Source organism: Bubalus kerabau, chromosome 8 (genome assembly GCF_029407905.1).
Source record: "Bubalus kerabau isolate K-KA32 ecotype Philippines breed swamp buffalo chromosome 8, PCC_UOA_SB_1v2, whole genome shotgun sequence".
Classification (NCBI taxonomy): Eukaryota; Metazoa; Chordata; class Mammalia; order Artiodactyla; family Bovidae; genus Bubalus; species Bubalus kerabau.
The window spans coordinates 67,506,846-67,532,980 of NC_073631.1; the positions used below are offsets into that span (position 1 = coordinate 67,506,846).

Sequence of the window (26,135 nt, forward strand, 5' to 3'; positions counted from 1 at the left end):
CTCATTCTAGCGGGCATCCGAGTTCCTTGCCCAAAGGAATGATATCTTGTGCTAGCTTTTTTCTTCTGGTTATCTTTTTTTTTTACATTTAAGATTATGTGTTTATTTACTTATTATTGAAGTGTAATTGACTTACAGCATTGTGTTAGTTTCAGAAGTACTGCAAAGTGATTCAGTTATATATATGTTTATATAAAATATATATTTCAGAGTTTTTTCCCTTATAGGTTATTACAAATTGTTGAGTGTAGTTTCCTGTGCTCTGTAGTATGTTCTTGTGTGCTAGTTTTATTTACTGGAGGCATTTGATCTGTTCAGCCTGCAGGCAGCCGGTAATGATGCAGTGATTTATGGTGCTGGACATATCAGCCATGGCACTGCATGTCCAAGCCACGTATCGGGTGTGTGTGTGTCTGTGTCTGTGTGTGTGCACCTGTGCACTCTGAGGTGCTTAGGGAGTAGCTCTGGTAGTCGTGGCTGTGTGGTTGACCTGTGCCCCAAGTCTGAGGACCTCCTTGTTTGTCTGAGCCTTTGTGCCCTGCTGGTGGCTTGGCTAGGGCAGACAGTGATCTTCTAGGTCATCTGTCCTATTTAATACCTGTGGAGAATCTGAAATAAAAAAAAAGATAGCCAGAAGAAAAAAAGCTAGCACAAGACATCATTCCTTTGGGCAAGGAACTCAGATGCCCGCTAGTTCTATTTCATACCTTCTAGGTCATCTGTTCTATTTAATACCTATGGTCCAAGCAGAGAGAAACTCATCCTCTCTGCTTGGACCCTACTTCTCACATGCACACCCTCTCGGTCTCTGTCCTCAAGTGGGTTTCAGAGTCATACTGGTAGCTCTTCTTTTTAACAGCATGACTGAAAGAAACCAAGGGGACTGGACACTGAGTTCAACAGTGTGCACTTTTAAACCACACAGGGTCTTTCCAGTGAGCTCTCAGAAAGTGTGCTTAGCTGTTCCTTTTTAGGAGGGTTATGTTCTTTAACAGCTCGCTGCTCAGAGTGTGGCTTCTAGACCAGCCCATCGGCACCACCCGGGAGCCTGCTTGCAATTCAGAATCCCAGGCCCCACCCCAAACCGACCGAAACAGAAGCTGCAGTTTAACAAGATCCAACACTGCTTCAGATTGCAGCCTTCTGTAAAATTCAGCCTCTTTTCATGGCTCCTGAATGTACAATGAGAAGTTTCCCAGGTGCCCTGTGTGTCTCCTGAGAGCCAAGCGAAAGGAGAACCTTGTCTGAGAAGGTGGAGATCGGGCTTCGCCTGGAGATCACTATGGAATGCATGTTCACCAGTGGGTTGCCGAGGCTGTCTTTTCTTTTGGAGGTCAAGGCCTTGGGATATTTTTGTCAAATGAGGGGGGAGTGGGGTTTGTCCATCAGGAGAAGAGAGGGCTCATGGGGCCGAGGCCATGATCGTTGTCATCAAATGTTGGAAAACCCTGAGAAGGAATAGAAATCAGGCCTGTTCTTGTGAGGGCAGAAGGAAGACCTTCAGAATGATTCCATCATCATGAAAAAGCTCAACATTCAGAAAACTAAGATCATGACATCTGGTCCCATCACTTCATGGCAAATAGATGGGGAAACAGTGGAAAGACTGTCAGACTTTATTTTTTGGGGCTCCAAAATCACTGCAGATGGTGATTGCAGCCATGAAATTAAAAGACGCTTACTCCTTGGAAGGAAAGTTATGACCAAGCTAGATAGCATATTCAAAAGCAGAGACATTACTTTGCCAACAAAGTCTGTCTAGTCAAGGCTATGATTTTTTCTAGTGGTCATGTATGGATGTGAAAGTTGGACTATAAAGAAAGCTGAGCACCGAAGAATTAATGCTTTTGAACTGTGTGTGGTGTTGGAGAAGACTCTTGAGAGTCCCTTGGACTGCAAGGAGATCCAACCAGTCCATTCTAAAGGAGATCAGTCCTGGGTGTTTTTTGGAAGGAATGATGCTAAAGCTGAAACTCCAGTACTTTGGCCACCTCATGGGAAGAGTTGACTCATTGGAAAAGACTCTGATGCTGGGAGGGACTGGGGACAGGAGGAGAAGGATACGACAGAGGATGAGGTGGCTGGATGGCATCACCGATTCGATGGACAAGGGTTTGGGTGAACTCCAAGAGTTGGTGATGGACAGGGAGGCCTGGTGTGCTGCAATTCATGGGATCGCAAAGAGTCGGACACGACTGAGCGACTGAACTGAACTGGAGGTTGCAGAACTAATTAGAGGTGAAGGGGCCTATCTCCAGGGGCTGAGCTCCCATCCCTAGGCACAGTCCAGGCATGAGCTGGACAGTCCCTTTTTGGGACATGATAGGGAGTCTCAGCAGGATGTGTGGAGTGGGACCAGTTTCAGTCCTGTGAACTGTTGAAAAAAGAGAAGAGCTCACAGAACGAGGTTCAATTTCAGCTTATCAGACCTGATTGGGGCAAGTTACTAACTTTCCTAAGCCTCAGTTTCCTTATCTGAAAATAGGAATCATAATACTTACCTCATGAGATGGTGTGAACGTTTAATAAAAATTATGAGTCCAAAAAAAGTTATTGGTGTAAAGTTCTTGCCAGCCTGGCATGAAATAGGGCTTAATACACTGTAGTGTTTTCCTTCTTCTCTGTATTCATCTCCTTTTCCTTAGTTGAATTGAGCTTAATTAGTTAAGAGTTTGAGCAGCTGGCTTGATGTTGGATTTCAATCTTGTTCACTATTGATCTCGTTAACTGCTTGTGGTTGTTCTGGGCCTGGTTTGCTCAATTAGGGGGTATTTTAATGAGGCCAGAATAGTAGGGGGGCCCTGGATGGGTACCGCTTTGGTCACTCAGGTGTCACCCCTGTTGTGTGCCTGAGGCCTGTGGCCTGAGGTCTGTGGTGGTCACCAGGGCATCATCCAGGAGGGCCAGGTAGAGCCCACAGGCTGTCACTGTCAGGAAGCAATCTGGCCCACTTTGGGTGAAGGGCTTTGGAGTGACTGCTGACCCTGGACCTGTATACCTGGCACCTGAATATGCAGACATATCTGCTCTTGGATAAATTCACATGTCTATCTGCAGATGCAACATGTTTGTAGAGGAGAATGGGAGAGAAGGCAGAGTTGCAGCGAGTGGCATTTTATAATTTATCAAGATAGGAAAGAGCATCTTTCTCTACTTTCTACTACCGCCTCCCTCAATAAAAAGCATTTCTTGCTTGAGAAAGGGAGAGATTTGGGGTATAGTTGGTCAGTCTCAGTCTGCCCTCTGGTCCTAGAATGCACAATATTTCTTCCCTCTCCTAACATCCTTTCCACCTCCCTGGCTCTCACCTGTCCCAGGTCTCCTAGAAGCCTCTGTACTCCTTATTCCAGGCCACCCCAGCCTCTCCCTTCTGTAAACAAGGACTCTTCATTTGACATTCAGCAGAGTTTAAGTCAGGCTTCCTAGGTGGTGCTAGTGGTAAAGAATCCACCTGCCAATGCAGGAGACTTGGGAGACTTGGGTTGGATCCCTGCATTGGAAGATCCCCTGGAGGAAGAAATGGCAACCTGCTCCAATATTCTTGCCTGGAGAATCCCATGAACAGAGGAGCCTGGAGGGCTATAGTCCATAGGGTTGCAAAGAGTTGGACACAACTGAGTGACTGAGCACAGAGTTTAGATCATGTCGTATATTAATATTATGTTTTCCCAGCTTGACCTCAGGTTTCCTGAGGTCAGGACCTGGTAGCTTGGCCAGGTGGTTTTTGCAGAAATACCAATACCATGATACATTCATATTGCAATGACTCTAATAATCTGTGTCAGGAAGCTCAGTGCCAGGCTTCTGGTCTCAGGGGACTACTCAAGGACCAGCTGTATTTATCATTGAGTCCAGCAAGACATGTGGAGGCAGGGAGTGGCAGGGAGGACTCTGGGAGTGCTCAGTGGAGGTTAGTAGATTGTTTGAGTAACTGGAAGCCATGTAAAGTTAGTCTGAAACCTGGCAACTTGGAAAGAGAGGCCAGGAAAGGGAGCCAGGACGTGATTGAAAAGAAAAATTTCACCTCTATTAATATCCTAGTTTGTTCCATAAAGGATGGGTGTACAGAGCAAAATAGAAATGAAATATAATTTGTAGAATGACATTGAATATAGATACATAAGTGTACAAAATCAGCACTAGGGAAGAAAGAAATATATTACATGAGCCTTTTCATATGACCCGAATTCCTTCAAATTAATTTTTGAAAAAGTAGAGACAGTCTGTTTCCCAAGGTATCTTCTCGGTTGGCAAGGGCTTCCTTGATTTTCTCTGTAGGTGTGTTTTCTCACACTCTGGGCTGAGTGAGCTAGTTAACCAATTTGCCCTCTGGCCCACAAGCCTTGCCTTCTGCAAGGATTTGCCCATTACTCCAGGAGAGAAGGGTCTGTAAGGTACACCATCTCTGCCACTCAAATCGTCAACCCTGATGAGTCATCACTACAAATTGGTTTTATTTTCTTTTGTGTTAGAGCTTGATTCAGAGTCCATTTGACAGCCAAATTGGCCCAAAAGGTATAATGAGGCAGTGCCAAGCATTTCTGAATAAAGAAGTGGAGAAGGGAGCAGGCTGAGGGGGGTGGTGATAACTTTTTTGTCACTAGGGCACATGGTCCAGCTGGATTGCAGAGCTTGGTTCTGTTCACAGAACTGGAGAACAGAGAGCCTTCCTCTGTGGCGCTTCTGACCTGAGGCTAAGTGGAGGCAAAACAAGGAGTTCTCCTGCCAGGTCTGGGTTTCTTAGCAAAAGGCTCATCAAACAGTACTGATACTCGGATGTTAAAAGTGTGATGGGCAGCACATGAGTTAAGAGCGCTGGCTCTGGAATAATGTGTTGGGTTCCATTTCCAGATCTGCCATAGTTGTTTCATCACAAAGAATTTTCTCAAGTTCTCAAAGACCCAGTTTCTGCATCTGGAAAATAGGGAAATCACATGATGGACTCACAGAGTTGCCATGAGGATAAAATTAGGTGATGAAAGAGTAGCGCTTAGTGTGTGCCTTAGTTATACAGCAGTTCTCATTTTAAGCAAATTGGACAATATATTTTATAGAAGTATTTAATTCAGTGATCTTTTTGAATTATCCACTTTTTGGCTAATTCTTTTATGGCCTATCCAACCTGGCAAAGAGCCCCTGGAGAAGGAAATGGCATACCACTCCATTATTCTTGCTGGGAAAATCCCGTGGACGGAAGGACAAGTGGGCTGCGTCAAGAACTGGACACGACTGAGGGACTGAGCACCCACAACCTGGCAGAGATCTCCCTGCACACGCATCCCTCCTGCCCCCTCAGTCTCCCGGCCCGCCCACGAAGGCTTGGTAATGTGTTACAGACATATCCGGCCACACTCAGACTCAGCATCAGAAGTCTTCCTAACACTGTACTCTGCTCAGCCATTGCCAATCAGAGTTGTATATGTTTTTATTTAAAATGTATCTTGGGGTTGGCAAGCATCAATATTCGTCAAACCCAACGAGGGCAAAGGAAATGAAAGCCTTTACTTTTACTCCTGACAAATGACTCCGAGGGAGCTAAAGAGGTGGAGTACATTCCCTTCTCCAAGAATGCTGGAATTGGAGGTGGAAGAATTGGATGACATTTCCAGCTCTGATGTCTGGACTTAAGTCTGATCTCTGACAAACCACTTGATCTCTTGGAATGTCAGTTTCTTCTCTTGAAGAGAATCAAGTCTTGCCTCCTAGGAGCTGTTTTTATGAGCTGTACTGTTTTCATGCTAAGATGAATTTGATTCTTATTTCTAGTCCCCTGTTACTGTTTTCTAAGTAGGAAAGGTTTGATCAGGTTAGGGAGACACTGGCTAGCTGGCGTTCTTGCATGAATGTGGCAATGAAACTCTTCTTTTTGTAACTAGGTTCTTCCTCTTCTGGACCCTGCTATTGTGAGTCCTGGCCCCGGGACTGCCCATCTCACAAAAGGGCCCCTCTCTACTGACAGTCTCCTGGTCTTGTGCCAGGTATGAGATCCCAGGCAGGTGACATCCCCCTTCTCTGTAGGCTGGTGCATGGCTCTCCCGGGGGCATGAGGTACAGGGTCAGATTTCGCATGACTTTTCTCTAGGGGTAGCCCTCTCTGGAGCACAACTCTTATCTGCTTACATTTCTTGGAAGGCAGAGAGGCTAAAGGGAAAGGCCCTGGGCTTTGGAGCCAGGCATACTTTGGTTTGGAATTCGGACACACAAATTTATGGTCTTGGAAAAGTTACCTGACCTTTCTGAGTTCCTGTGTCCTGTCTATCAAATGGGAATGTCTTACTCAGTGTGAAAGCAGGGACCATGACAGGCTGTTCAGGGCTTTATCTGTGATTTAATCAATGCTTGATAAGTATTCCTGAAGGACAGATACTTATAGAACACTTAAATGTTTGGTAGGTGTTCGTGTCCTTCTCGTCTGCTTCCAATTCTTGGCCTCTAGTGCACTCTGCATGGTAGGAGGCTGATCATTGACTCAATAAATACTGTGTGTCAGGCATTTAGGTACTAGAGATACAGTAGGTTTCTTTTCTTTTCTTTTTTTCATTGGTAGAGAATCTGTGCTTGTGTGGGGAATTACAATGTGATGGAGGAAAATGCAGTAAACCCAGTGAATAAAGAACAGAGCATGTGAGAAGGTGAGAAGTGCTTCCAGGAGGGGTTGTGTGGGGAAAGGGGATGAAGCAGAGAAGGAAGGGAAGTTGGGAGCTGTAATCTTAATAAGGTTGTCGTGGAATACCTTAATTAGAAGATGACAGCTAAAGAAGAGAGTTAGTGACCTTGGACCAAGTCTCTTTCTCCCCAGTGTTCCATCCAGTTTTCCTTGCTTAGGTCTTTACAAGTAGAAGGCAAGGTAAGATGAAGCCAAGCATCTGTAAGCAATCCCAAGCTGTACCTTCTGCAGAAACTAGGAGGGTGCCTCGAACCTCATTCTAACACTCTCTTCTCTGAAGTCTCTTATGCATGGTTTTCTAGCCTGAAGACTTCCCAAAGGACCTCACCTGGAGAGGATTCCTGATGAGCCCTAGAGCTCATGGCTGAGCAGCAGCCAGTCAGCATGTTGGGTGGATTTCCTTGCAGGAAGCAAGGCTCTTCTGTGGAGCTGCTTTCTCATTGTGTTTGCCCTGACACCCAGCACCCCAGCTGCATTTATGCTCTGGGTGCCAGGTGCCAGGTTTTCAAAACAAGAATGGCCGTGTTTTGGGTGCTCATTTTGGTTACAAAGCAGTGCACACCTGCCCATGCCACCACCGTGCCTGTTTGGATCACCCTCCCTCCCTACCTCCCCCGCATTCCGATGGCCTGAAATGTTAGTGGCTCAGCTGGGATTGGGATGCTCATTGCTCTGAAATATCTTTCTCACTGTGCTGTCTCACCTGCCCCTCTCACCCTCGAAGCTGGTCTCCTTGGAGAATCCTTACTTTAAGATTTGTTTCTGGCCAGTTTTATAGTTAGGGGTGGGGGTGCAGAAACATAAAGCAAACATACCAGGGACACACTTCATTTAGAATGCTGCTTCTCAAACGTTAAATAGCTTTTGAGGCAGTTGTTTAAATTCTAGAATCTTGCCTTCCCTTGCAAGACTAGTTGAGTGGGTTTGGGATGGGACACGGAATCTGTATCATAGCACCACCTCCACCATCATCAATGTCATCAAGTCAGTTCCCTAGCTGAATACACTTCGATAAACCTCGATTGAGAGGCACGTTTTACCTCCCTAACTTGCTTATATGTCAAAGCTGAGTGAAATCAACTGTGGTCATTCTCCCAGGGTCCAGCCTAGTGCTGAGCTCCCGAGGGAAGTCGGTGCACATCTGTTGGAGGTTAGAGGCAATGTGAGGTGTATCCTTTTATAAAGAACCCTTCACAGTGTGACGAGTTGCCTGCTAACTGATCTCCATAGCTATGTTTGCAGTCTTAACTGTTGAATTTTTTTTTTTTTTAAAGCAGAGGCATGTCTCTTTCAGGATTATTATGACTAAACAATAGCATTCTGCAAAGACGAACTGAATAGGGGTAATTATTTTTGAAGGAAGCTGAGCCACACCTCCCTCCCTGAATGTTGTTTTGATAAAGGTGTCTGAAGTTACACCATTTCTTAGTGCTTCTCGGCCTCAGCTACTCATTGGAATCATCTGGGAACTGGGAAAGTATGGAGGCTTGGGTCCCACCCACTGAGGCCCACCCTCTGATCCCACCCACTGAATCTGGGCATCAGGGTTTTTAAAAAGTTCTCTAGTGATTCTGACATGCAACCAGGGCTGCAAACCACTAACTTAGAAAGTGTGGAGCCCCCTGGAGGGGGTGGAAGGGTGATTCATTTCTTCAGTCTTACAGGGAGTCCCATGGGACTCTGAAGATGGAAAGTCCCCTGATTTGTGATTCAAGACTGCTCTGAAATGTATCTGAAATACATTTCATATAAATATACGTACATATATAATGACCCAAATCATATATAGTAGTTAATTGTTTTCTACTCCTTTAATAAAAACATTTTTTTCTGATTATAAGTATGGCGTGTGCTTATTCAACTGTTGGGTTTAAGTAGCAAAGCATAAAAACGGCTGATAATCTCCCCAAACGCCAGCACATGGAAGAAATAACTGTTAATATACCTGGCACACCTCCTTTCTGTTTCTCTGCAGCTGAATACACACGCAGCCTAGACATATGATTCGACATCAGTGGCGTTAATGATCCTTACTGGTCTGTGTGTTATACCCAGCATGACTTTTGGTAAATCTACATAAGAACTTCCCTTAAATCTCATAATCGTTTTTATGAGCTCTTGCCAAATTCAAACTTTAATTGCATCTGATAAATGGAACATCTACTTCATTATTGAAGCTTGCTGGATTTTTTTTTTTAAATAGAAAGCAAACAACAGTGTAGGAAGGCCCCCATTGTGTGTCTGAGCTGGCCAGCATTGTGCTGGAGGGCTGTTGAATGTCTTGGATCGTTTTGTGGGCTGGAAACAGAGGGGCTTAGCAAGCTTGGCCACAACCACTCATTGTTGTGTTGGTCTTGGTTGAGTCTTAGTTTCATTTTTAAAAAAATTTTGTTTTTAATTGGAGGATAATTACTTTGGAATACTCTGATAGTTTCTGCCATACATCAGCATGAATCAGTCATAGGTATACATATGTCCCCACCCTCTTAAACCTCCCCCGACCTCCCTCCCCACCCCACCCCTCTAGGTTGTCACAGAGCATCAGCTTTGGGTTCCCTGTGTCATACAGCAAATTTCCACTGGCTATCTATGTTACATATGGTAATGTATATATTTCAGTGCTACTACTCAAATCACCCCACGTTTGCCCTCCCCCACTGGGTCCCAAAGTTTGTTCTTTATGGCTGCATATCCATTGCTGCCCTGTAGATTTTTAAGCCCTTTAAGAGGTCCTGTTTTCACTTGCCTTCTGGACTCATGTCGAGTATAGAAAGCCCAAATGCCAGTCAGCAAAAAGGTGCCTCCCAAACATGCAGGAGCTGGACCTGCCCATAGGAGGCATCTCAGTGGCAATCCGTGGCTGGCCAGTAAGTCTGGACAGTTTTCAGTTCCTGAGAGAAGCCGATAACCTGCATTTATGCTTGAAACCTTTTGATTTTTAAATGCAGACAATAAATTGTTTAAAAATTAAATATATTGTAGGGGCCAAGCAAAACACATCTGGGGCTTTTTATAGCCCTCTGGCACTGGGGGCTCCATCTACTGAGCCATCTGCGGCACTTGGTATCAATTTCAGTTATCAATGAACTACTTCATTCAGTTCTAAAAACATTGACTGAACGCAGTATTCTGCATGCCAGTTACTGAAAGATTGGGAACACAAAGATGAAAAGTGATCATCCTTGTCTTCACTACAGTAGTTTATAGTTTAGAGCAGTTCTTCTCAAAATATGGTCCCCAGAAGAGTGTTCTCCATATCACCTGAAAACTTGTTAGAAATGCAAATTTTGGGGCTCTATTCCAGGTTAAGTGAGTCAGAATCTGCTTTTTAACCAACCCTGCTATCTGTTTCAACAGACCTTCCTGGTGGTTCTAGTGTCTGCTGAAGTGTGAGAACCACTGGCCTGGGAGGTTAGTGGGGCCAGGGGCAGAGGTCTATGGAAGGCAGAAGCTGTGCTGGGAGTCAGGGGAACTTTTCAGAAATGAATGGCTCTGGGACTTCCCTGGCAGTCCAGTGGTTAAGACTGCCTTCCAATGCAGGGAGTCAGGATATAAGTTCAATCCCTGGTCAGCAGCTAAGATTCCATATGCCTCTGGGCTGAAAAGCCAAAAACACAAAACAATATTGTAACAAATTAAATAAAGACTTTAACAAGAAGAAATGAATGGCTCCGGTTGAATCTTAAAAGATGAGCAGGAGGGAAGCAATGGGGAGGGCTGTCTGAGAGGAGGGGGCAAAGGAGCTGTAGCAAAGAGGATAGAGAGTGAGATTTGTCCACATATAGCCTGTGGCTGGGTTCTGAAGGCAGTGCTGGGAGGTACAGTAACCTGAGAATAGGAGGGGCCAGCTGTTCAGTATTTGGCCAGGTAGACTGGATTGTATCTTGCAGGTGTTGGGGCATCATAGAGACCTTGTGGTATTGGGTCTGCATTTAAGAAAGTAATGCTGGGAGCAGGGTTCAGATTTCTTCTGGGTGAAGACAACTCTCCTGGCATGTCACTGGCCTAGATCTTGTTTCCTGCCTCTCCTGGAGTGACTTGGATCTGGGTCAGCAATTCCCACACTTGGATAGGGTGGCAGGGAGGGGAGGAAAAGCCTGGGGGTGAGGAGGCAGCGAGCGATGCCTGTGAAATCGTGATGGTGTTGTGCCTGCTCCTTCTCTGTCCCTCGGGGAAGACGTGTGCTGTCTAAGCTGAATGTTGTAATGGTGGCCGGTGTTCTCAATGATGGCAGTGGTCTTCATGATCCTACTTTAAAAGTGGCCCATCACTTTCTGCAGCAAATATGCTGGAGTATAACCTTACTCTTTCTTTAGAGATCTATAGTGTCCAAAGAGGAAGCGATTTGAACTCAAGCCAGGGAAACTCATGTCTGTAGCTAACTAGGTCTTACTACTTTCTCCTGCCCTCCCTTTCTTTCTTTCTGTCTCTGTTTGTCTATTTCTTTTCAAAATGCTGGAGTGTGAGACAGTGGAAGCAGGATGCAATGTCACCTCCCCCTGCTGGTCATTTTGTACAATGTCTTGTTTATAATGTATACAGAGTGGAGACAATGGTCCATGGAAATGACAGAAATATAAAGTAGCTGAAATTGAATCTATTAATTTAAAAAATTTCACCTTTTTGAAGCGAATATTTTGACTCCTTCCATTCTTTGCAAAATGATATAATACATTTCTGAAGTAGCTATTTCTTGCATCCTGCACTGCAAATTCTCATAGATGAGAATGATTTTAATGATTACATTAGCAATTTCCTTTATTCTGCCTATGTATTGGATGTTCTTTCCTAAACTAAGATATTGAACAAGTTTTTTCCATTTGATTGCTTTGGGTGTTTGTTCAAGTTGATCATACATACTTACAAAACACCCAGGGTTATAGTCTTTATGGGCATTGAAAGTGATATTTAAAGTGAGTGAAACTTGTGTTTCAGTTTAACCTTTTTTTATCCGTGACGACGGTGTTCATCAGTATGCGTCTATGCTAAGTTGCTTCAGTCATGTCCAACTCTTTGCGATCCTATGTACTGTAGCCTGCCAGGCTCCTCTGTCCATGGGATAAAGGTTGCCATGCCTTCCTCCAAGGGATCATCCCGACCCAGGGATTGAACCTGTGTTTCCTGCATTTCCTGCATTGGCAGGTGAATTCTTTAGCACTAGTACCACCTGGGAAGCTTGTTCATCAGTATAGGGGATAGTAAAGCTTCTAGAGAAGCTTTCTCAACAATTTTCTCGATCCTCTTTATTTGTTGGCTTCTAAATTTAAATATCCTTCTTAACAAAAACCAACCTTACTGTTTTTTCTGAAATCCTTGCCTTAATTTGCCCCATGGATCAGGAAAATCAGACTGATGTCAGGTAGTTGGGGTGCATTTGTATGTTGAAGGACATCCCACTGAGAGGCAGCCTGAAGCAGAAGGATGTGCACTGGCTTGGAAGCCAGGCGTGCACACCTCTTACTCTGCCTGCAGGCCAGTTAACTCCCCTAAGCCCAGTAAACTAGGTACTGTTTAGGTTGCCAGCTTAATTCACTGTTTTAATAAAAATGATGAAGACATTTGGCTTCATTTAGGCAATGAGAGCAGCACTGGAAATATAGAGAGGGAGTGAAGTTGCTTTTATCCTCTTACAATGACTTTCAAACACAGCTTAATAGTGAATCATCCTGAGGATTAGCTGTAGGTTGGCATTTTCTGTAGACACACATGCCTAGTACTTAACTGCATCTTCTGTTTTTTTTTTTTTTTTTTTTCCAGTTGCAAATGAAGCCGGAGATAAGACTGCCAGGCCACTTGCCCGCTTCTCCCGTGAGTAAATCTTGCTTCATTCCTCTCCTGGGCTCCTTCAGTGGCTTTTTGCCTGTGTGGTTCACCCTGCCAGGTGTCAGGGAAACACTGCCCATAAAAGAGTAATATAGGAGGTATATTCAGTGGGCTGATACTCCACTTGAGCCCTATCACCAGTGAGTTATTCATTGCTATTGCCTTTTCAATCTTTGGAATTGTGGTTTATCAAATTGTGCTCTAGGCCTTTGCTATGCTAAGTGTGATCCTGGGAGCAGCAGAACTGACATCATCTGATGACTTTTTCAGAAATACAGGGTCCAAGGCTCCCCTAGACCTCCTGAATCAGAACCTATATTTCAGCAAATCCCCAGATTCCTGTGCACGTTTGAATTTGAGAAGCACCGCACTGGAGGGTCCCCTGAGTGTCCTGCTGTGGGGTGAGACTCATTTCTGAAGAATGAGTATAGAAGAGTCTGTGCTTGTAGCTGTCCAGGTCCATAGAAGTGTAGAAGCATCATCACCTCCTAATGTGGACTCAAGGCCTCGCTCTACTGGCTTTGTCCCAGTTCATTGATATTTTGAAACTCAGATGCAATCCATGACTGCTTCTCCTTTGGCACTGGAATATTTGTAAGGGCCTGGGAGCTCCCCATGAATTTCACTTGACTCCTGTCTCCAGCTCTTGATCCCAATGGATCAGCAAGAGTCAAAAGCCTCTTGGTGTTTTCTGTGCCAGAGTGATCAGCAAATTACACAGCAAGCTAATGCATTCCCTTGGATGAAAACCCAGATTCCTTGGAGTGGAAATACCAAGGGAGATTGAGTAGGGTTGAGGGGAGATGCTCCCCAAATGGATGGAGCATCCAGTGGAGAAACAGCAGAACTGGGAATCAGAATAGATGGATTTTTGTTCCAGCACCATCACTGCTTGCTGGCTTTCACTTAAAGTAATTTAACTGATACTTCCTGTGCCTTAGCTTTCCCATCTGAAAAATAGGAAATTCATACCTACCTTCTCTCCTTGATAAAAAAGTTGCCATCTTTTGAAATGACGCTTTGAGAGGGGTTACACAGATTCTGAGTTACAGCATTGTTCACAAAGGTTGACCCAGTCTTGAGTGTGGATTCTACCATAGTAAGTCTTAAAACCTAGAGGTGCAAAAGTATCGTTTCTCTTTTGTTAGGGCTTCTTCTAAACTCTGCCTTCTAGCTCTTTTGTGGCAGGGGGTGGGGAGCTTCAAAAATTTGGGATTGATTCCTAAAAATGATTTTTATAGAACTGTAATAATATATGGTAATGAAAGAGCATTAAGTGCTCACATTTTAGAAACTGTGTAATAAAAGTTGCTTCTCACAGGCCCTGTTTTTCACTGCTCTCCTACTTGGAATCATTATTTCCAAAGTAAGTATGTCATCCCACAGCTCAGTGAGGGTGATGAATATGCTTTTAGTCCCTTTATTTCTGCATCTCCTGAGCAGTAGTCAGGCAAAGGAATAAGCTGGAGCACTAATGTGACCAAGCAGTGCAGGCTGCATCCCTACGGGAGTTCCCGCTCTTCTGATGCTTCTTACGAGGTTAGGAAGGGGATGGAGCCCTTTAACCATGAGGCTAGAATGAAACCTGCAGCAGTTAGGCCCTTCACAGGGAGAAGAGGGTGCCTCCTCTTGTAAATGGCTTCCACATTTTCTAAATTGTGACACTGGGTTGGAGGGATGGTGTGTCACTTGAAAGCTTATGTGTAAGGAGCTGAGTGAAGAGATGAGGAAAAATAATATCTATACAGGAAAAAAAGTAGATAGTGGCAAATCAGTTAAGTTGGGCTAATTCTGAAAAGAAAAAAAAAATATCCTGACAGTCCTATGTCCTGGGAAAAAGTCAGATAGCGCGTTATCTACTAAATCTTTCTGTAGCAAGTCCTAGAGGAGAAAAAAATAGGTGACTTTTAGGAAGGAAAAAAAATCCTCAATGTAGCATTGTCTGATTGTTATTCACCTCACTTCACCACATTGAAAATGGCCTCTTTTGAAGTGTTCAGTTTGGGAAGACTGGAAGGGTTTGAATAGTAGACTTTCCTTTCGAGACTGGAAGGTGAAGCACAGTAGCATTCTCTAACGTTCACACCTCACAGGACACATGAAAGCCCTGACCGTGCCCATGGCCCAGCACAGAATTAGGAGAGACAAGAACACAGGCAGGTAGGGTTGTGAAAACTGGACCCTGTTCAGCAGAAAATACCTGGGGTGGGGAGAAGAGGCTGGTGCACTGGCTTCCTTAGTAGTCCCAAAGTTTTCATTCCCTTTGGGGTTCTTACATTCAGACCCCTGATGCCTCTGCAACACATTCGTTTCTTTGTAGATTTTGCCCCTGTTGAATCTATATACTTTTCTTGGGAAAGGAGCAGGAAGGAGTGGGGAGTGGGATTCAAAGGAAGTAGGGAATATCATCTTCCCCTCAGAAACCTGCAGAAAGATGAGAGTGTCCAGGAAAATGAGGAGTTGAGAAGTGACCCTGACTTTCAGGCACTGCTTGAACCCAAAGTACATTGGCTATGAGTCAACAGATGGTTTAGAATGGCTTTCACCACGAGGCTAGCTATCCTGGGGCTGGAGCCCCTGTGTGTGGGGACCACCCCTCTCTCTGCAATGGTTGGGGTGAGTACTGCACGTGAAGCTCTCTGACAGGCAGGGCTAACATTAGCCACGCAGTGTCTCCATTGTTACAAATGAGAAAAACGAGGCTGGGAGGAAAGAGAGAGAATTGCTCACTGCTGGAATTCTAGGTCTTCCAATTCCAAATCTTGGCTATTCCCAGTGCACATTACTTCCTCCTTGGTCTAAGGGGTTAGAGTTTGCTGATTCTGGGACTTGGGGACTGGGGCTCTTCCAGCTCAATGGTGGAGGTGCTAAAGCTTTACCACAGGGCAGGCTTCAGAGATCCATGTAGCTGTGACCTCGACTACAATTGGTTTCATCTGGGGTGGGGAGACTTTTCCTCCACCATCCCCTTCCGCCAGCTTACTTGTATCAGGAATTACCTAAAATAAGGGAAAAAAGCTGATATACAAATCCCCTTGGGAGTGGAAACACAGAGGGTTCATTCTTACTGTGAGGAAAATGATTGATTGATAGCAGATTTAGGCATTGTTTTCCCCAGATACCTGAAAGTGTTTCCTCAGTGTGTAAAGAAAGGGAGGGGACAAAGGGATTGCTTCATTTAATTGTTCACTTGGTCATTCATTTAGTTACTCAAATAGTTACTGAACATCATCGTGGGCCTGGCCCTGTGCTATATGCTAAGGACACAAATTCTGATGAAAGCAAGATCTCTGCCATCAAAGAGCTAATCAGGGAATTGGAGAAGTAAGGGGCTCCAATGGAGTGTGTGGAGGGAAATGCTGGAGGTTGGTACAGAAGCTATGGGAGCCTGATGCTGGAGACCTCATCTGACTGGGGGTGTGGGTGGATTCAGGGGAGCCCTCCTGGAGGAGACAGGCAATCCTTGAGGCTTGGGGAGTGCATGGGGGTTAACAGGTAAGGAAGGTGACTTCCAGTCCTTCAAAAAAAAAAAAAACAAAAAAAACAAAAAAACACAAACACAATACCACTTTTCAAGGAGTAAAGGCCATGTGTAGTGTTCAGACATGGCCACAGTGTGGCAGGAAAAGCCCAGATTTTGGTGTCCATCTCTCCTGCAGGAACAGAGGCCAGTGCAGTGGACAGAGCACTTTTTTGTGACGGAGCATGTGGCATTGGAAGAGACTGTGAGGAGGGAGGGGTTGGCCCCAGAGCTTGTGTAGCTGGGCAGCTCCATTCTGGAGTTTTGATTACTTCCCTAGCTGAGGGGAGAATCATTTCTCCCCTGAGATTAGCAATGGTTGAAAAGAAAATAGTGGTGTCCAACTCAATAAGAAAACGGAGCCTAATTAGTAATGCCTACAAATGTGGCCTCTCTTGCTTCGGGAGGTAATCATCCAGATAGTGTTGAAAATAGATTATTCTACAAAGGAACTGGAGTAGTTTCTGTGGATGGATGATAAGGCAAAGAGAAGTCGCCTGGTATTTTTGTACTGGGTGTTTGATTGGGTGAGTGGTCCCCTTTCCTGGGCAGAGATGGGCATGGGCAGACAGGGGTGTACAGCTAGGCTGGCTGCTGGATGAGCCTAGTATTTATTACATGGTGATGTCCATCGTGGAGCCCAGGGCAAATTCAGATAATGTCCCATAAAGTGCTTGAGTCTATTTAGAGATCATTTATAAATTGATGGTCATGGTGAGGAGGGTTTGTTGCAGGCATTGGGAGCTTGAGTTGACAGTGGATGGGTTACAGAACCAGGATGATGAGAGCAAGGATAGGATAAAATGGGTGGGAGAAAGGGCTGAGAACTGTTACAAGTGGTCGTGAGCTGTGGCTGTTGGCTGGGCATTCAGTGTTGTTAGCAGCATGTTCTGTGGATGGTCTACAGCCATAAAAAGGGCCCAGGACAGTGTAGGAAGAGGATGTGATTTCCTGGCTTGTCTTAAACAACTGTAACTGTTTCCACAATGTTCAGATCCCATGTGGAGCACTAGGTCCCACCTCAACAGTATTCACAGACCAAGCATCTTCATTTCCCACTTGCTCCCACGGAAAGTTATCTTCAGCAGTGGGGGCTAAGGGGGCAGCAGTCCAGCTCAGTGATCTTCAAAGTGGGGTCTCGGGGAACTTGTTAAAAATATGAGTATTTGAACCCCTCACCGGGTCTGCTGAATCAGAAATTCTTTGGGGTGGCTCTCAGCAGTCTGTGATTTAACAAACTCGAGTCGTGATTCTGATGCACACCAAAATTGAGAACCAAACTCGAGTCGTGATTCGGATGCCACCAAAATTGAGAACCAAACTCGAGTCGTGATTCTGATGCACACCAAAATTGAGAACCAAACTCGAGTCGTGATTCTGATGCACACCAAAATTGAGAACCAAACTCGAGTCGTGATTCGGATGCCACCAAAATTGACAACCACTGCTGTAGTTGGAGGGACTGTGTTGTGGTGGAGGAGGCAGAGGCAGAAGCCAGCATGCAGAGCAGTACAATGGTTCTATTTAGTTTCTGTATTATAGAACAATACAATTTACAGTTTTCAATTGCCCCAAAAGGAGAGGGGGGCGGCAGAGGATGAGATGGTTAGATAGCATCACTGACTCCATGGGCATGAATTTGAGTAAACCAAGAGATAGTGAAGGACCAGGAAGCCTGGCGTCCTGCAGTCCTTGGGATCCCACAGTCGGACACGACTTAGCGACTGAACAACAGCAACAACAACAATATGTAATTACATACAGACATAAGACAGAACAGATGTTAATTGTTCCTGTCAAAGGATACTATATTATTATTTAATTTTTATTGGTGGAGTTTGTGGGGACTGATGGAGATTATGGAAAGACGATCTAAAAGTCCCCCGATCCACCTCTGTGACTGGCACTGCTCTGCATCACCTCTTGAATCTAATCTTCTCTTTTCTAAGGTCATCTCCCACCTGGCTCTGGCCTTTCCTCTTCCACAACAAGGTTGTTGCAAGAACTGCTAGGCTGGCCCCTAGCTTCTTTCTTGTAGCTTCAAATCACCCTCCACACTGTGACCTGTACCGTTATGGTCTAGTTTTGGTCATGACATATTTGTGCTTCAGAACTGCAGTGGGGAAGGGTGCTTCCCTGGTGGACTGTGGTTGAGAATTTGCCTGCCAGTGTTGGGGACAAGGGTTCAGTCCTTGCTCTGGGAAGATCCCACATGCTGAGGGGCAACCAGGCCCTGTGCATCACAACTGCTGAGTCCACATGCTGCAACTATGAGCCTGTGCTCTGCAACAAGAGAAGCCGCTGCCATAAGCCCATGAATCCCAGCGAAGAGTAGTTCCTGTTCACTGCAACTAGAGAAAGCCTGCTCCCAGCAATGATGACTCCACACAGCCAAAAATGAAAAAGAAAAAAAAAAACCACAGGGAGTTATTCCCACTAGTGTTCATCCAAGATTTCTCTGTCTGACCACAAGGGTCCCACTGCTCTCACTTGCCCTCTTTCTCCATCCCTTTCATCAAATATAGTCGTTATCAGCCAAGCAAATGTACTTGATTCAGTAAACAGATACATCAACCCATTATCTTAGATATGAAGAATTTCAGGTTAGACTAGAACTTGCAAATGATCCAGTCCAAAGCTCACCATCTCCCATAAAACTCATCCTCTTTATGACATCCCTGTTAAAGGGGTCATGAACTCTCCGAAGGAACCCATCCTGTGATGGAAAATTCCCTTTGCCTTGGCAGTCCCTTCGTTGTCCACCTGAAACCATCACAACATTGTTAATTGGCTACACCCCAATACAAAGTAAATGTTAAAAAAAAAGATAACCTACCTTGTCTTAGAAAAGGTTGATTTTATGGTCAAAATGATGGACTGGACTGTTATGTGTTTGAGGGAATTGAAACTCACTCTGCTTTTCTTGTTTTGAATGTGTTTGATCAAGTCTTTGAATATGTCTACTGTATCACTTGATCCTCAGTATGTTAGCCATTGGTCCACCAGATGGTCCATGGTACTGCAAGTAGCTGTCTAGGAGCTTGTGGACGATATGTAACCCAGGTGTTAGCTGGAGGTTCTTGATCTTTTGAGGTCTAGGTGAAGTGTTAGTCGCTTAGTCATGTCTGACTCTTTGCAGCCACATGGACTGTTGCCTGCCAGGCTCCTCTGCCCATGGAATTCTCCAGGCAAAAATACTGGAGTGGGTAGCTATTCCCTTCTCCATGGGATCTTCCCTTCTTAGGTATCAAACCCAGGTCTCCTGCATTGTGGGCAGATTCCTTACTGTCTGAGCTACCAGGGAAGCCCATTGAGATCTAGGTAAATAGGTTTAGATCACTGTTGTGTGCCCTTTGGAGGTTCAGAGAAGACCCCAGTATCCCATGAATACCTGGGATGACAGTGTTCTTCTGACTCTGATTTCCTACTTCTCTTGATTGTGTTCCTCTATATGCTTCTGGCTTTTTCAATATGTGCACTGACATAGACCCAGAGCAGGCCAAAGCCCCTTCTTCCTCTCTTCTTTCTGAGTAACCAGAGGCTACTGGTCAAAGCAGAACTTAACTGAAGACGAAGAAAAGAGAGATCACAATATGCAATTGCATACAGACAATTTAATATCATAGTTCTGTTCTCAACAATTCTTCCATCCATCCCACAGCCAGTGATTTTTTTAAAAGACCATGTTGCCCATGCAGCTGCTAGCTGACTGTCTCTTGATCCTCCTCTATCCACCTTCCTCCATTTTTGGTATCTGTTGACATCCTTGCCTTCATCATCTCTCCTCTACTTTGAGTTTATTTCTTTTTCTACATGTAGGTCAGTTGCTTCTTCTTTAGTGGGAATAGTGGTCCAACCTGCTGAGATACTAACAGATATTTAACCCCTTGCCACTTGAAATCTCTGATCAGAGCTTTGTGTGTGTGTATAATGTGATCCTGAGGAGGGTGGGGAAGACATGGGTTGTCTTTTGTATGCCAAGCATCTCCTCTTCCCTTTCAATGTATAGTCTTTTGAATAAAATTAGGATAAAGTTTCTGATTCCAGTAAGAGGTGGACTAAGAAAACCCCAAAATCCTTTAATTTTTATAAGCATGTAGAAGTGCTGAGTAAAATATTTTTTAAAAATGTCTTTAAACCAATAGTTAAACTTGCAGTAAAGAAAGGGAACCTTGCAGGTGGTAGAAATGAAAGAGGAATTTAATATCAGTACAGCAGGCTGTAAACATGCCTGCTGATTCTGCAGCTATGCTCCGTGGGGGTGGTGCTATTAATTCCGTGGAATCTAGTAACATGTGTTTTAACATCCACCTGGGGAAGGGAGTTGGCCTTGGTCTGTGCAGGTTGGGAAGTTGGGGTGAGACTTCTGCCTGAACTTGGATTCTTAAAACATATGGCAGATCATGTTTTCCAAAAATATTTGCAGCTCTATCTACCATCACACATGCTCTTCTTATAGTGTGATGTTTACAAGCCTCCCACTGAGATGTGAAACCCATGCCCCCTCCCCTTGAATATGGGTGGCCTGTAACTGTGGTGGATATGTCGCTGTGTGACTTACAAAGTCCACTTGGGGCCTGTTGGGATGCTTGTTTTTGGAAGCTACTGTGTCTGAGACTATAGGTTTAGTTCTTTTGTATTAAAAGAACCTTGATTATTAGTGGGGCCTATGTCTTCGTGTCTCCAAATAGAGTGCTTTCTTTAGGTTCTCTTGAAGCTTAGTATGATGATGTAACTAATTCTGGTCAGTGAAGTGTAAGCAGAACTGTTGGGGTAGATTTCTGGAAACTTTCATGAGGCTCTTGTGCTCCCTTTATTCATTTTCTTATTTATCCTTTCTCCATCATCCTGCCTGGAACACAAATAGGTTACCTAGAGCTCTAGCTGCCACCATGGGCCATAGGAATCATGATCACACCCAGAAGATTTTGTGAAACAGAGATGATGTATCAGCCCTGAAATGCTTACCTCCAGATTTTATACAGCTGAACATAAACTTCTATATTGTTTGAAATTTTGGAATTTTGAGTCTCTGTTACTCAGATATATATTATCCTAATAATGCATCTTCCAATAGACTTCCAATATGCATACTTCTCGGTAGCATAATTAGAAGTCAGAAGACAAATTGAATATTTGTGAAATGATGAAGGAAAAGAACTTTGTCAATCTGGAATTCTATACCGAAAGAAACATTACTCAAGAGTGAAGCCAAAATAAAGACATTTTTCAGGCAAAGAAATTCCAGGAGAATTCATTATACATATATCCTTTCTTGGGCTTCCCTGGTGGCTCAGATGGTAAAGAAATCCGCCTGCAATGCAGGAGACCTGGGTTCGATCCCCTGGGTTGGGAAGATCCCTGGAGGAGGGCATGGCAACCTACTCCAGTATTCTTACTTGGAGAATCCCCATGGAAAGAGGTACCTGGTGGGCTATAGCCCATGGCATCGCAGAGTCAGACATGACTGAGGGACTAAGCACAGCACACGCATATTCTTACTTAGAGAACTGTTAAAGGATACATCTCAGGAAGAAGACAATTGAACCCAGAAACAAGAATGAATACATAAAAAAGTGATGACTCACGATTCTATATATTTCAGTTCAGTTCAGTTCAGTCGCTCAGTAATGTCCCACTCTTTGCGACCCCATGAATCGCAGCCCGCCAGGCCTCCCTGTCCATCACCAACTCCCAGAGTTCACTCAGACTCACGTCCATCGAGTCAGTGATGCCATCCAGCCATCTCATCCTCTGTTGTCCCCTTCTCCTCCTGCCCCCAATCCCTTCCAGCATCAGAGTCTTTTCCAGTGAGTCAACTCTTTGCATGAGGTGGCCAAAGTACTGGAGTTTCAGCTTCAGCATCATTCCCTCCAAAGAAATCCCAGGGCTGATCTCCTTCAGAATGGACTGGTTGGATCTCCTTGCAGTCCAGGGAACTCTCAAGAGTCTTCTCCAACACCACAGTTCAAAAGCATCAATTCTTTGGCGCTCAGCTTTCTTCACAGTCCAACTCTCACATCCATACATGACCACTGGAAAAACCATAGCCTTGACTAGATGGACCTTTGTTGGCAAAGTAATGTCTCTGCTTTTGAATATGCTATCTAGGTTGGTCATAACTTTCCTTCCAAGGAGTAAGCATCTTTTAATTTCATGGCTGCAGTCACCATCTGCAGGGATTTTGGAGCCCCCCAAAATAAAGTCTGACACTGTTTCCACTGTTTCCACATCTATTTCCCTTGAAGTGATGTTGAATAGCTAAAAATTAAAAAGAATATTGGGATTTTTTTTAAAAAGCAGTTTTATTGGGATATAGTTCATATACCATAAGGTGTACCTGCTAAAAGTGTACAATTTAGTGGCTTTTAGTATATTTGTGGAGTTTTGCAATCATCACCATAATCTAATTTTAGAAAACTTTTGTCACACCTAAAAGAAATCTTCTGCCTGACAGCTGCTGCTGCTGCTAAGTCGCTTCAGTCGTGTCTGACTCTGTGCGACCCCATAGACAGCAGCCTACCAGGCTCTGCCGTCCCTGGGATTCTCCAGGCAAGAGCACTGGAGTGGGTTGCTATTTCCTTCTCCATTGCTTGAAAGTGAAAAGTGAAAGTGAAGTCGCTCAGTCGCGACCGACTCGTAGCGACCCCATGGACTGTAGCTCACCAGGCTCCTCCATCCATGGGATTTTCCAGGCAAGAGTACTGGAGTGGCTTGCCATTGCCTTCTCCCTGCCTGACAGCAGTCACTTTTAATTGAGACCCACACTCCCAGTTCTAGCATATCATGAATCTACTTTGTGTCTCCATATATTTACCTATTCTAGCCATTGTATACAAATGGATTCATATAATATATGGTCTTCTGTGATTGGCATTTTTGACTTAGCATAATGTTTCAAGATTCATCCATGTTGTAGCATGTATCAGAATATCATTTCTTTAAATTGCTGAATGATATTCCACAGTATGGATATTTTCTATGTCTTTTCATTTGAGTTGATTCCACTGTGAATATTGTTGCTGTGAATATTTGTGTTTAAGTTTTTGTGTGGTTGTATGTTTTTATTCAGCTTGGATATATACCCAGGAGTGGAGTTGTTGGATCCTATGGTAACAACAATTTCAACATTTTGAGAAACTGCTCAGATCTTTTTCAAAGTGGCTAGACAATTTTATTCCTATCAACAAAATATGAGTGTTCTAGTTTTTCTAAATCTTCCCCTACACTTTGTTATGGTTATTCTTTAAAATTTTAAGCCTAGTATGTTTATAATATGAACAACTTCATACAATATGAAGTTGTATCATATTGTATTTTGATTTCCATTTCAGTTCAGTTCAGTCGCTCAGTTGTGTCAGACTCTTTGCGACCCTATAGACTGCAGCACGCCAGCCCTCCCTGTCCATCACCAACTCCCAGGGCTCTCTCAAACTCATGTCCATCGAGTTGGTGATGCCATCAAACCATCTCATCCTCTGTCATCCCCCTCTCCTCTTGCCTTCAGTCTTTCCTAGCATCAGGGTCTTTTCCAATGAGTCAGTTCTTCACATCAGGTGGTCAAAGTTTTGGAGCTTCAGCTTCAGCATCAGTCTTTCTGATGAATACTCAGGACTCATTTCCTTTAGGATTGACTGGTTTGATCTTCTAGCAGTCCAAGAATTACTAATAGTGTTAAGCACCTTTTCATATGCTCTTTGGCTGTTTGTATATCTTCTTTGGAGAGCTAGTTCATTTTTAAGAGTCAGGGCAGCATCCCATTCTCTGATTTTCTAGTTGAAGGACATAAAATAAGATGAAAAGAAGGTGCCAAACTTACTTATAAACCAAAGTTAGAGGAAAACAGAGATCTCAAATGCAGCAGTTCCCAAACTGGACTCATCATCTTTATACACGTTCCTACTCCTATGTTTCCTAACTGAATTTTTGCCATTTTGCTCATTAGTAACATCAACCAAAAACCTAGAAATCACATGTGTATCTCCCTTCTTCCTCACCAGTCATTACATTTACTGAATCCATCTCCTGAATTGTTTCCTTCAGATCCTTTCAACCCATTCTCATTGCCACAACTTTATTTTAGCCCCTTGTTTTCTCCTACCTAATAGATTTCACTGAGCCTCCATTTTCCTCTGTGAAGTCTGTTCTCTTCCCTGCCAGAAGAATCTTCCAAAAGCATAGCTTTTTGGAATGACATAGCTGACTATGTCATTCCGCTCCTTAAAAGCCTTCAGGTGTGCTTCTGGGAAGATGGAGTAGACATAATTTTTCTTGTTACTACAAGAAGAAATACAACTGAAGCTAAGTATAATGGAAAACTCTGGTCATTTTATATAAAACAAACAAAAGCCAAAAGACTCGGAAAGATAAACAGAAGAAGCCAAACCAGCTAGAGATATTGGGATCTGGGGAATGACACAGTGGTGAGTTTTCTGGGTTTTCTTTTTGCCTTATACATCTCATACTTGGAGGTGGAGAAGCCATAAACCTGGAAATGCCAAAGACCCAGACAGTAAAAGCACCCCCCCACCCCCCGCCCCAAACCCTGCTGTCTCTATCCAAAGGACCAGGGAAGGGACAGTCTAGTAAGGTAGAAAACTTTTAGATGCTAGCTAGATGCTCTACTCCAGCCAAACAGTGCAGAAAAAACTGGGCCCCATCCTTACTGCTGCCAACAGTGGCTGGGGGTGGTGAACTGAATGTCTAGCCTCACATGACTATCAGTGCCCTAACACACCCACTATGGTGGTTTCAGAGAAGACCAAGTAGGGATCTGGCCAATAATGAGGCCCCTTCCCCACCATGGTATCAGTGGAGAACAAATGGGGAACATGGAGTTCCACTTCCAGTTGGTAATGAAACATCCTTCTTCTTCCCTGTTGAAGTGATTGATGTCACAAAGTTTGAACCAGCACATCATAAATGACAAATGATACAGACACCATCCTTATCAGATGCTACTGGAAATCACATGAGGAGCTGGAGTACTCACCTTCTCTCAGCAATAACAGATCTGTCTCTCTTCCTCAGAGCTCAAGGGAACTACAACAGTTAACATAACTTAAAAAAAGGAACAAGGTGCAAAGAATCAGTGTATTTGATTTTAAAAGAATGTGTAGCTATAGGAGGGCTTCCCAGGTGGTGCTGGTGGTAAAGAACCCGCCTGCCAATGCAGGAGACGAAAGAGACGCAAATTTGATCCCTGGGTCAGGAAGACCCCTGGAGGAGGGCACAGCAACCATTCCAATATTCTTGCCTGGAGCATCCCGTGGACAGAGGAGCCTGGTGGGCTACAGTCCAGAGGGTCACAAAGAGTCAGACATGACTGAAGTGACTGAGCATGCACATAGCTGTAGAAATAAAGACTTGGTGGTACTGGTGAAAGGAGAGAGTTATAGATCAGTGGAACACAATAGAGAAGCCAGAAGTAGATCCATACAAATATGCCCAAATGGTTTTTGACAAAAGTTAAAAATTAATTATGTGGAGATAATATAGTCAAATGGTGCTGGAGTTTTGGGGACTGGACTATTTGGTCATTCATAGGCAAAAATTCTAACTTCAACCTATGTTTCAAAACTTAAAAACAAAAATAGGCTTCAATGTAAAAGGTAGTTCTATAAATAGAAAAAAACAAGAAAAAATATTTGGAGTGTAGGGCTAGAAAAGAAAGACTTGTTATCAAAAACATTGCCTGTAACAGGAAAAAATGAATAAGTTGGACTTCCTCAACATAAAACCTTTATTATGCCAAATACTCTGTTAAAAAATTGAAAGGATAAGCTACAGTCAGAAAAGATTTGCAAGTAATGCTACTATCCAAGAGTTCTGATATCTACAATTCTCAAAACTCATAAGTAAAAAGTAAACAGTCCCTTTAGAGTATGACCAAAAGATATGAAGAAACATATTTACCAAAGAAGATATACAGATGGCAAATAAGCACTTGAAATAATATTCAACATCATTAGCCATTGTATGCATGTGTGCATGCTTAGTTGTTTACTCATGTCCTACTCTTTGCAACAGAATGGACTGTAGCTCACCAGGCTCCTCTGTCCATGGGATTCTCCAGGCAAGAATACTGGAGTGAATTGCCATTCCCTTCTCCAGCGGGTCTTCCTG

General features: G+C 43.9%; 1 protein-coding gene and 1 long non-coding RNA gene across 4 annotated transcripts in view; one reads left to right on the forward strand and one right to left on the reverse strand.

Moving 5' to 3' along the window:
* Positions 1 to 26,135, forward strand: part of PDE1C (phosphodiesterase 1C) — a 566,144-nt gene that overhangs the window by 98,040 nt on the left and 441,969 nt on the right. For all 3 annotated transcript variants that reach the window (XM_055590470.1, XM_055590471.1, XM_055590468.1), the window contains exon 2: positions 12,425 to 12,475. Coding sequence is in view for 2 of the 3 variants with exons in the window: in XM_055590471.1 (XP_055446446.1) it covers positions 12,425 to 12,475 (51 nt within the window). In the remaining variant the exon portion in view is untranslated. The remainder of the gene's footprint in view (positions 1 to 12,424; positions 12,476 to 26,135) is intronic.
* On the reverse strand, positions 4,763 to 8,846 carry LOC129659248 (uncharacterized). Its single transcript, XR_008717909.1, has 2 exons — positions 6,996 to 8,846; positions 4,763 to 4,914 (listed from the first exon to the last, which is right to left on the reverse strand). It is a non-coding gene; the product is annotated as an uncharacterized LOC129659248 (long non-coding RNA).